The 11,603-nt window shown below is 52.2% G+C and overlaps 1 protein-coding gene across 1 annotated transcript in view; it reads left to right on the forward strand.

Annotated features, from left to right (window-relative positions):
• Window positions 1-444: 444 nt before the first annotated feature.
• LOC147102276 (ribosomal protein S6 kinase-related protein-like) overlaps window positions 445-11,603 on the forward strand; it is a 22,404-nt gene continuing 11,245 nt past the window's right edge. The window contains exons 1-4 of the mRNA XM_085965109.1: window positions 445-577; window positions 1,152-1,412; window positions 5,465-5,548; window positions 7,791-7,872. Of these exons, the coding sequence (XP_085821235.1) occupies window positions 551-577; window positions 1,152-1,412; window positions 5,465-5,548; window positions 7,791-7,872 (454 nt within the window). The 5' untranslated portion in view covers window positions 445-550. The remainder of the gene's footprint in view (window positions 578-1,151; window positions 1,413-5,464; window positions 5,549-7,790; window positions 7,873-11,603) is intronic.

Raw genomic sequence — 11,603 nt, forward strand, 5'->3', positions numbered from 1 at the left:
TGAGGGAGCACTGCGCTGTCGGAGGGGCGGTACTGAGGGAGCGCCGCACTGTCGGAGGGGCAGTACTGAGGGAGCACCGCGCTGTCGGAGGGGCAGTACTGAGGGAGCGCCGCGCTGTCGGAGGGGCTGTACTGAGGGAGCGCCGCGCTGTCGGAGGGGCAGTACTGAGGGAGCGCCGCACTGTCGGAGGGGCAGTACTGAGGGAGCGCCGCGCTGTCGGAGGGGCAGTACTGAGGGAGCGCCGCGCTGTCGGAGGGGCAGTACTGAGGGAGCGCCGCGCTGTCGGAGGGGCGATACTGAGGGAGCGCCGCACTGTCGGAGGGGCGGTACTGAGGGAGCGCTGAGCTGTTCGTTGGGAAAGCAAAATAACGGTCAAACCCCAGCACTGGGGAGGAGTCGGTGCGGATCCTCCAGTATCCCAGGGTGCCGTGGGCGGGCGGGTCCTCCAGTATCCCAGGGTGCTGCTGGCGGGTCCTCCAGTATCCCAGGGTGCTGCACTGTGAGCGGGCAGTCGGGATGTGAACGCGGGTCGGCCTGAGGAGCCGCGGCCATGGGCAATGAGCGGAGCGCAGTCCGTGTAAGCGGCGAGGGCCGGAGCCGGGGCCTGGGCGAGGCGCGCAATTAGCGCCGGCGGCGAGAGAGCCGCCCGGGAACCGGGTAAAGGCGGCCCCGCCCCCTGACACTGGCCCCGCCCCTCCCACTGAGCCCTGCCCCCTGACACTGGCCCCCGTCCCTCCCACTGAGCCCTGACACTTTCCCCGCCCCCTGACTCTGGCCCCGTCACTCCCACCGAGCCCCGCCCCCTCACGTAGCCCTGCCACTGACTTTGGCCTCGCCTCCTCACTTAGCCCCGCCCCTGACACTGGCTCCGCCTCCTCACTTAGTCCCACCCCTTCCCTGCGCTCCGCCCACGATACTGGTCCCACCTCCAATTAGCCCCGCCCCTGACACTGGCCCCTCCCCAAGCCCCGCCCCTGCTCCCACTGCCCACCCCAATCCCCCAGGATGAAGTCCACCTGCTGCCTTTATTGAGCTGCTGCAAAGCCTTGCTCCGGAAGCCAGGGTGCAGTTGGCGGGTGATCTTGCCACAGCCTGCAGTGCTGGTTCCTGCCTGACTGCCTTTACCTGTTTCTCTCCTGTTCCTGTTGCAGGGAGGTAACCCCACCGGAAGGTGGGCGCCCGTCTCTAAATGGAAGAGCGTCTTGTCCAAAGCGCGAGGCTCCCTGTCCGGCTGGTACACCATGGAGACGATCCAAACAGCCCGGAGCAACGCTGGGAAACAGCGGCGGCTCTCTGAGGAGCGAGGCGAATGCAGCGATGCTGGGAGCACGGGGTGGCCATTCCCCCGATTTATCTCCCTGTTCTTCCCCGTGTTCCCCTACCGATCGCAGCACGTGGATCTGGAGTTCCAGGTACCTGGAGTGACGGTGTTAACCTTCCCGCTCCACTTCTGTTAGAGTTTTATAACAATATGGGATTGCGTTGATCAAAGTCTTGTCATTTTGAGGGGAAAAAAACCCTCTATCTCCGTACATCTTCCTGTCTTATCTGTATATACGTATTAAAACAAAAATGCCGGGCCAAAATTCCTTTTGTCATCGTTTTTGGTCACATTTCACAGTCATTTATCATTGTAAATTCCGATGTCAACATTTACCATTTAATTTTTCTATGTAAACGGTCACACTGTAGTTGCAATCTCCAGCCACTAGGTGGCTCTGTGGTGTGAGTTTCTGAAGTCTGTCTCCCTGCTCTGTCGCAATCTTGGGTACCAAAAATCCTTTAAATTCATCAATTGACTGTCGGCAATTGTCTGTAAAGTACAAAAAGTCTTGCGGATGGCGCGCATGTTTACTTCCTGTAACGCAGTATCTGTCACTCCTGTAACCCCCTCCATCTCTCCGTGGGCAGTGCCGCAGGATATTTGCGAGCTGTTTATTAAAACTGGTTTGTGCGTGTGTGTCCATTTTCTGTCTGTCGCTAGAGAGACAAATTTATTGCAGCTCTTAACCACACTTCTTCCAACCAGCTTTATATTTAAAAAACTCAGACAGCACAGGCAGGATGGGCTGACTGGCCTACTCCTGTGCTATAAGATTCTAAGGAGGCCATTTGACCATGGTGTTCCTTGTTGAAATTATCTACACTGATCCTGTTATTTTGCTCTTTCCTCATAGACTTTTAATAGTTTTCTTTGTGTGTTTATCTAATTCTTTCTTCAATGTTCAGTTTACCTTAGCTTCAGTAATCACCTCTATTGATGTAATCTACAGGAAACTCTCTCTTTACCGGCACCTAAATAACCAGAAATCTCTCTTAACCGGCAAAATTCAGGAGTAGGTTCAGGTAAGTTTTACTTCATATTAGTGGCCGTGTAACCGGGGTTCCTGCACCTGTTGCCATGCAACAGGGACGCCTGGATCTGTGGCCGTGTACGGGGCTCTTGTACCTTGGTAAGTATACCTCTCTGTAATCCGGACTTTTTGATCAACCGGCAGCGCGCCGGTCCCGTCGGTGCCGGATAAAAAAGAGTTTCCTGTATATCCGTACACGGCCACAGATCCAGGAACCCCGGTTACACGGCCACTAATATAAAGTAAAACTTACCTGAACCTACTCCTGAATTTTGCCGGTTAAGAGAGATTTCTGGTTATTTAAGTGCCGGTAAAAAGAGAGTTTCCTGTAACCTCTTGTTAAAAAAAATCCTTCTCTCCTTCCTCTTGTGATTCCAGTACTGACCCTGAGTTTATGTCCTCTTGCTAACGATTCCCTGATCAGTAGAAATAATGTTGCGATATTTGAAGAGCGAACTTGCCTTTATATAGTGTCTTTCACAACTTCAGGACGTCCCAAAGCGTTTCACAGCCAATGAAGTACTTTTGAAGTGTAGTCACTGTCGTAATGTAGGAAACGAGACTGCCAATTTGCGCACAGCAAGCTTCCACAAACAGCAATGTGAAAATGACCAGATCATCTGGGTTTTAAGTGATGTTGATTGAGGGATAAATATTGGTCCAGGACACCGGGGAGAACTCCCCTGCTCTTCTTCAAAATAGTGGCCGTGGGATATTTTACATCCACCTGAGAGAGCAGACGGGGCCTCGGTTTAACGTCTCATCCGAAAGACAGCCCCTCCGACAGTGCAGCACTCCCTCAGCACTGCACCGATAGTGTCAGCCTGGATTATGTCCTGAAGTCTCTGGAGTGGGACTTGAACCCGCGACCTCCTGACTCGGAGGCGAGAGTGTGTGTTACCCACTGAGCCACAGCTGCCAGAGGCCAAGAACTTTGAATATTCCTATCAGACCCTCCCTGCATATTCTTGTGTTCCTGAGTTTGGTTGTTACACTTTCAATGCCCCAGCAATACATTTCTACCACAAGCTCGTTAAAGTCACCCCGCCTCCCCCCGGCCCACTGCAACCCCGTGATCTTTACCCCTTCCTTGCACTAGCCATCCAGTGCCCATTCTGAGTGAAATTTGTCTGGAGCGTCGCTGGTAAGGCCAGCATTTATTGCCCATCCCTAATTGCCCTCGAGAAGGTGGTGGTGAGCCGCCTTGAACCGCTGCAGTCCGTGTGGTGAAGGTGCTCCCACAGTGCTGTTAGGGAGGGAGTTCCAGGATTTTGACCCAGCGACGATGAAGGATCGGCGATATACTTCTAAGTCAGGATGGTGTGTGACTTGGAGGGGAACTTGGAGGTGGTGGTGTTCCCATGCGCCTGCTGCCCTTGTTCTAGGTGGAAGAGGTTGCGGGTTTGGGAGGTGCTGCCGAAGAAGCCATGGCGAGTTGCTGCAGTGCAACTTGTAGATGGTACACACTGCAGCCATGGTACGCCGGTGGTGGAGGGAGTGAATGTTTAAGGTGGTGGATGGGGTGCCAATCAAGCGGGCTGCTTTGTCCTGGATGGTGTTGAGCTTCTTGAGTGTTGGAGCTGCACTCATCCAGGCAAGTGGAGAGTATTCCATCACACTCCTTATTTGTGCCTCGTAGATGGTGGAAAGGCATTGGGGAGTCAGGAGGTGAGACACTCGCCGCAGAATACCCAGCGATATTTGATAACATTCACACTCGTGGATTATCAATTGCTGCTCAACTTCAACAGAGGTGCTGGAGAATGTGCAAAAAAGATTTGATAGAATGATACCAAAATTGAGAGGTTATAACTTATCAGGAAAGATTGAACAGGCTGGGGCTGTTTTCTCGAGAAAAGAGAAGGCTGAGGGGTGACCTGATCGAGGTCTTTAAGATTATGAAAGGGTTTGATAGGGTCGACGTAGAGAAGATGTTTCCACTTGTGGGGGAGACCAGAACTAGGGGCCATCAATATAAGATAGTCACTAATAAATCCAATGGGGAATTCAGGAGAAACTTCTTTACCCAGAGTGGTGAGAATGTGGAACTCGCTACCACAGGGAGTGGTTCAGGTGAATAGTATAGATACATTTAAGGGGAAGCTGGATAAACACCAGAGGGAGAAAGGAATAGAAGGATATGGTGAAAGTGTGTGGAGCATAAACACCGGCACGGACCAGTTGGACCGAATGGCCTGTTTCTGGGCTGTAAATACTTTGATTAGGAATGTAGGAATTGCAAGACGATAACAGACCCAGGCCTATCTAGTTCACCTTCTACCATCAGGTAGTCGCGCGATCCGACGATAATAGAGATTGATTGCTGTGATTAGTCAACAATCTCTATCAGTGAGTCTACAACAGACCCAGACATGAGGCGAGGAAAACCCCCAGTGCTGGAGAGCTTTGGGAACCAGAGGGGAAAAATTGGGTTGCTTTGCCCCTCCCGTTAGCTCCCCGAGCCTGTGCTAACGCCTCCCGTGAAATTCAGCAGGTTAGCGGCAGCGGTAGCCCATAGAGCCCCACGGCGCTGCGTCTCCGGCGATGACATCATTGGCGTGCGCAGCGCCCCGGCCGCAAACTTCGGTCGCGCCCCCTGACCTACCATCGGACGTTGTGTCCAACAGGGTCAGGGTGACGCAAATTAAAGGGCAGGTGCCAGCACCTGCCCCCACTGGCTTCCTGCGGGGTGCCGGCCGCAATCGGTCAGCCTGGCACTCCTCTCGAGTGCCGAGCTCTTTTGCCGGCACCCTGCTCCCCGGTGGTCCAGCAGGGCCCCGGTGCGCGCAGCACTCGCCCCCTCCACTTTAATCAGGTGATGGAGGCCTGCAGTACGCTATGTGCCAACGTTGCACGTAACGCCGTGATATCGAATGGGAGCGCTTCCAGTAGGAGCCCCGCCTCCTGCTTGGGGCGCTACCATTCAATTTCCAGCATGGGGGCGCCCCGGCGAAGTTAGCGCCCCAAAGGGGGCGCGACCCAATTCCCCCCCCCCCCCCTCCCCAGACGTCCACAGTCACCAGATCCTCCCCAGCACGCGACACTCACCACACCTCATGTCTCCAATTACTCCTGATCATGGAATGTTGCCTCTGCTTTTCCCTGTTTAGGACATCGAGTTAATTGCAAAAGGCTCCTTCGGACCAATTCTGAAAGTCTGTCAAAGGACCAATGAACAGATCTATGCTGTAAAGGTAAGCAGCGACACAGGTTAACAAAAACATAAAAAGTGCAGACAAAACACTCCCAGGGCAGGTACAGCACAGGTTAGATACAGAGTAAAGCTCCCCCTACACTGTCCCATCAAAAACTCCCAGGGCAGGTACAGCACAGGTTAGATACAGAGTAAAGCTCCCCCTACACTGTCCCATCAAAAACTCCCAGGGCAGGTACAGCACGGGTTAGATACAGAGTAAAGCTCCCTCTACACTGTCCCATTAAACACTCCTAGGGCAGGTACAGCACGGGCTAGATACAGAGTAAAGCTCCCTCTACACTGTCCCATCAAACACTCCCAGGGCAGGTACAGCACAGGTTAGATACAGAGTAAAGCTCCCTCTACACTGTCCCATCAAACACTCCCAGGGCAGGTACAGCACAGGTTAGATACAGAGTAAAGCTCCCTCTACACTGTCCCATCAAACACTCCCAGGGCAGGTACAGCACAGGTTAGATACAGAGTAAAGCTCCCTCTACACTGTCCCATCAAACACTCCCAGGGCAGGTACAGCACAGGTTAGATACAGAGTAAAGCTCCCTCTACACTGTCCCATCAAACACTCCCAGGGCAGGTACAGCACAGGTTAGATACAGAGTAAAGCTCCCTCTACACTGTCCCATCAAACACTCCCAGGGCAGGTACAGCACAGGTTAGATACAGAGTAAAGCTCCCTCTACACTGTCCCATCAAACACTCCCAGGGCAGGTACAGCACAGGTTAGATACAGAGTAAAGCTCCCTCTACACTGTCCCATCAAACACTCCCAGGGCAGGTACAGCACGGGTTAGATACAGAGTAAAGCTCCCTCTACACTGTCCCATCAAACACTCCCAGGGCAGGTACAGCACGGGTTAGATACAGAGTAAAGCTCCCTCTACACTGTCCCATCAAACACTCCCAGGGCAGGTACAGCACAGGTTTGATACAGAGTAAAGCTCCCTCGACACTGTCCCATCAAACACTCCCAGGGCAGGTACAGCACGGGTTAGATACAGAGTAAAGCTCCCTCTACACTGTCCCATTAAACACTCCTAGGGCAGGTACAGCACGGGTTAGATACAGAGTGAAGCTCCCCCTGCACTGTCCCATCAAACACTCCCAGGGCAGGTACAGCACGGGTTAGATACAGAGTAAAGCTCCCTCTACACTGTCCCATCAAACACTCCCAGGGCAGGTACAACACGGGTTAGATACAGAGTAAAGCTCCCTCTACACTGTCCCATCAAACACTCCCAGGGCAGGTACAGCACGGGTTAGATACAGAGTAAAGCCCCCTCTGCACTGTCCCATTGTTGAGGAGAATTTCAGTATTAAGGACTTTTGCAAAGACTGTCGGGATACTTGACATTAAACTGGTTGACAAAGGGGCCCCCTGAACTCGCACGTAGGCTGGGATGAGATAATGCCAGCTGCAGTTTTGTTATTGAACGATTGTGGTCACCTTGCGACGGAAAATAGGTTGGACTTCTGCTTCTCCTGTCTGCGGTTAAAGGTCCCGAAAAAGGTTTTAGACCTAGGGTCCATCGCTTGCTTAAAATAGGTAACCATTATAGATGTCACGGGGGTATCGCGGTGATTAGTAATATGAGGTAATTTGTTTTGACCCCTGTATATAGGCAGGGGCTTTGTGTGTGTAAAATGAGAAGTGTGGCGATTGCACACCGGGTGTATAGCTGCTTCTCCCAGAGCTCTGCAATAAAGCATTCTTTTACTTTGCCATTCACTCGTGGTCAGAGTTTTATTTGACTCCAAAGGCTTCTGTTGGGATCGTGTCGACCTAGAATATCACCTGGTCCACGTAGCCCCAAATTAGCTACAACACCATCAAACACTCCCAGGGCAGGTACAGCTCGGGTTAGATACAGAGTAAAGCTCCCTCTACACTGTCCCATCAAACACTCCCAGGGCAGGTACAGCATGGGTTAGATACAGAGTAAAGCTCCCTCTACACTTGCCATTTCCCTCACCTGCCTCCTGATAAGCTCTGTGAATGAGATTGCCCAGTTATGGACAGTGTGCTGTGCACCCTTGACCACATTGGATAGAAGAGGGGGCACAGATAATATTCCGTTTTGATGAGGTTGGCTCTCAGGGTTCTGTGTATTGAGCTCTGAACAAGTACATGCTAACTGTCTGTCTTCCTGTGTGATTAAATGATCTCCCACGTTCAGGGCCACCCTTGCAGGCTCTGATTGTGTCTGATGCTCGTCCCACAGGTGCTGCTGAAAGCGGAGGTTGTGCGCCAGGGAATCCTGCAGCAGTGCAAAGATGGAGTCGTTATTCAGGTAACGAATTTCGGTCTGTGGGGGTGTGTGTCCCTTTCTCTGCATCTAATATAAATAGAAGTTGTTGCCTCCCATTTCTCTCTCTGTCTTTCTCTCTGTCTCCCCCCCTCTCTCTGTCTCCCCCCCTCTCTCTGTCTCCCCCCCTCTCTCTGTCTCCCCCCCACTCTCTGTCTCCCCCCCTCTCTGTCTCCCCCCCTCTCTGTCTCCCCCCCTCTCTCTGTCTCCCCCCCCTCTCTCTGTCTCCCCCCTCCCTCTGTCTCCCCCCCTCTCTCTGTCTCCCCCCCTCTCTCTGTCTCCCCCCCTCTCTCTGTCTCCCCCCTCTCTCTGTCTCCCCCCTCTCTCTGTCTCCCCCCTCTCTCTGTCTCCCCCCCTCTCTCTGTCTCCCCCCCTCTCTCTGTCTCCCCCCCCTCTCTCTGTCTCCCCCCCTCTCTCTGTCTCCCCCCCTCTCTCTGTCTCCCCCCCTCTCTCTGTCTCCCCCCCCCTCTCTCTGTCTCCCCCCCTCTCTCTGTCTCCCCCCCTCTCTCTGTCTCCCCCCCCTCTCTCTGTCTCCCCCCCTCTCTCTGTCTCCCCCCCTCTCTCTGTCTCCCCCCCTCTCTCTGTCTCCCCCCCCTCTCTCTGTCTCCCCCCCTCTCTCTGTCTCCCCCCCTTTCTCTGTCTCCCCCCCTTTCTCTGTCTCCCCCCCTCTCTCTCTCTCCCCCCCCTCTCTCTCTCTCCCCCCCTCTCTCTGTCTCCCCCCTCTCTCTGTCTCCCCCCCTCTCTCTGTCTCCCCCCTCTCTGTCTCCCCCCCTCTCTCTGTCTCCCCCCCTCTCTCTGTCTCCCCCCCTCTCTCTGTCTCCCCCCCCTCTCTGTCTCCCCCCCCCTCTCTCTGTCTCCCCCCCCCCTCTCTCTGTCTCCCCCCCCCCCCTCTCTCTGTCTCCCCCCCCTCCCTCTGTCTCTGTCTCCCTATGACCCGTTGGGGGCGGGGTGGGGGGTGAGTAGTTAGATAAACTTTTAATTGTCCGTCTTTTCACCTCTTTCCCTTCCTGCATTTGGGCCTCATTGCTAGTAATTGGCCCTCTCCCTGCCCCCACCCACACTCTCTTTCCCTCCCCCTCCCCCACCCCCCGCAGTGGGGCGGGCAGGTCCTGCATGACTGGGCCTCATTGCTGATCCATAAACTTGGCTCGCTTTCCTTTGAGCTGTGAAGGTTGAGGGGTGATCTGATCGAGCTGTTTAAAATGATAAGGAGGTTCGATAGGGTAGGTGCGGAGTAACTATTTCCTCTGGTGGGGATCAAGAACATCAACAACAACTGGCATTTGTATAGCGCATTTAACATAGTAAAGTCATGTGGAGCCAGGCCGTTCAGGGGTGATGTCAGGAAGCACTTTTCCATTCAAAGGGTGGTGGAAATCTGGAACTCTCTCCGCCAATAGACTGGATGCTGGGGGTCAATTGGAGCTTTCAAGACTGAGATCGATAGATTTTTGTTGGGTCAGGGGATCGAGGGATACGGAGCTAAGGCGGGTAAATGGAGTTAAGATACAGATCAGCCATGATCTGATTGAATGGTGGAACAGGCTTGAGGGGCTGAGTGGCCTCCTCCTGTTCCTGTGTAAAAGGCTCGAGGGGCTGAATGGCCTCCTCCTGTTCCCATGTAACAGGCTCGAGGGGCTGAATGGCCTCCTGTTCCCGTGTAACAGGCTCGAGGGGCTGAATGGCCTCCTCCTGTTCCCGTATAACAGGTTCGAGAGGCTGAATGGCCTCCTCCTGTTGCTACGATGGTATGAGGCGCGAGTTGGGTAGGATTGATTGGGGAATGTCACTTAAAGGGTTGACGGTGGATAGGCAATGGCAAACATTCAAAGATCGCATGGATGAACTGCAGAATTTGTTCATCCCAGTTTGTCATAAAAATAAAACAAAAAAAGGTGACTCAACCATGGCTAACAAGGGAAATTAGGGATAGCATAAGATCCAAGGAGAGGACATATAAATTGGCCAGAAAAAGCAGCAAACCTGAGGATTGGGAGCAGTTTAGGATTCAACAAAAGAGGACAAAGGATTAATTAAGAGGGGGATAATAGAGTATGAGAGTAAGCTTTCAGGGAACATAAAGCTGACTGTAAAAGCTTCTATAGATATGTGAAGAGAAAAAGATTGGTGAAGTCAAGTGTAGGTCCTTTGCAGTCAGAATCAGGGTAATTTATAATGGGGAACAAAGAAATGGCAGACCAATTAAATACATACTTTGGTTCTGTCTTCACAAAGGAGGACACAAATAAACTCCTAGACATGTCGGGGAACATAGGGTCTAATGAAAGGGAGGAACTGACAGAAATCAGTATTTGTAGGGAAATGGTGTTAGAGAAATTAATGGGATTGAAGGCTGATAAATCCCCAGGGCCTGATAATCTACATCCTAGGGTACTTAAGGAAGTGGCCCTAGAAATAGTAGATGCATTGCTGGTCATCTTCCAAAATTCGATAGACTCTGGAACAGTACCCATGGATTGGCGGGTAGCTAATGTTACCCCACTGTTCAAAAAAGGTGGTAGAGAGAAAACGGGGAATTACAGACCGGTAAGCCTGACATTGGTAGTGGGGAAAATGCTAGAGTCCATTATAAAAGATGTAATAGCAGAGCACTTGGAAAACAGTGACAGGATCGGACAAAGTCAACATGGATTTACAAAAGGTAAATCGTGCTTGACTAATCTACTGGAATTTTTTGAGGATGTAACTGATTAAATAGATAAGGGAGAACCAGTGGATGTGGTGTATTTGGACTTTCAAAAGGCTTTTGATAAGGTCCCGCATAAGAGATTAAGGTGTAAAGTAAGGCACATGGGATTGGGGCAAGGTATTGATTTGGATAGAGAACTGGTTGGCAGACAGAAAGCAAAGAATTGGAATAAACGGGTCTTTTTCAGAGTGGCAGGCAGTGACTAGTGGGGGTACCGCAGGGATCGGTCCTTGGACCCCAGCTATTCACAATATATATTAATGATCTGGACGAGGGAACTCGATGTAATATCTCCAAGTTTGCAGACAACACAAAGTTGGGTGGGCGTGTGTGCGGTGAGGAGGATGCTGAGAAACTCCAGTATGATTTGGACAGGTTGGGTGATTGGGCAGAAGCATGGCAGATGCAATATAACGTGTATAAGTGCAAGGTTATCCACTTTGGTGTCAAAAACAGGAAGGCAGATTATTATCTGAACGGCAATAGATTGGGAGAAGGGGAAGTGCAACGAGACCTGGGCGTCCTTGTGCACCAGTCGCTGAAGGTAAGCATGCAGGTGCAGCAGGCGGTTAAGAAGGCAACTGGTATGTTGGCCTTCGTAGCGAGAGGGTTCGAGTACAGGAACAAGGATGTCTTGCTGCAGTTGTACAGGGCCTTGGTGAGACCACATCTTGAGTATTGTGTGCAGTTTTTGGTCGCCTTATCTGAGGAAGGATGTTCTTGCCATGGAGGGAGTGAAGCGAAGATTCACCAGGCTGATACCTGGGATGGCAGGAATGACGTATGAGGAGAGATTGGGTCGATTGGGCTTATATTCGCTAGAGTTTAGAAGAATGAGAGGGGATCTCATTGAAACTTATAAAATTCTAACAGGACTAGATGCAGGAAGGATGTTCCCGATGGCCGGGGAGTTCAGAACCAGGGGTCACAGTCTAAGGATAAGGGGTAAGCCATTTAGGACTGAGATGAGGAGGAATTTCTTCACCCAGAGAGTGGTGAACCTGTGGAATTCTCTACCA

The sequence above is a fragment of the Somniosus microcephalus genome, chromosome 22 (assembly GCF_052327205.1).
Source record: "Somniosus microcephalus isolate GS21.2 chromosome 22, FLI_Smic_1.0, whole genome shotgun sequence".
NCBI classification, from domain to species: Eukaryota; Metazoa; Chordata; class Chondrichthyes; order Squaliformes; family Somniosidae; genus Somniosus; species Somniosus microcephalus.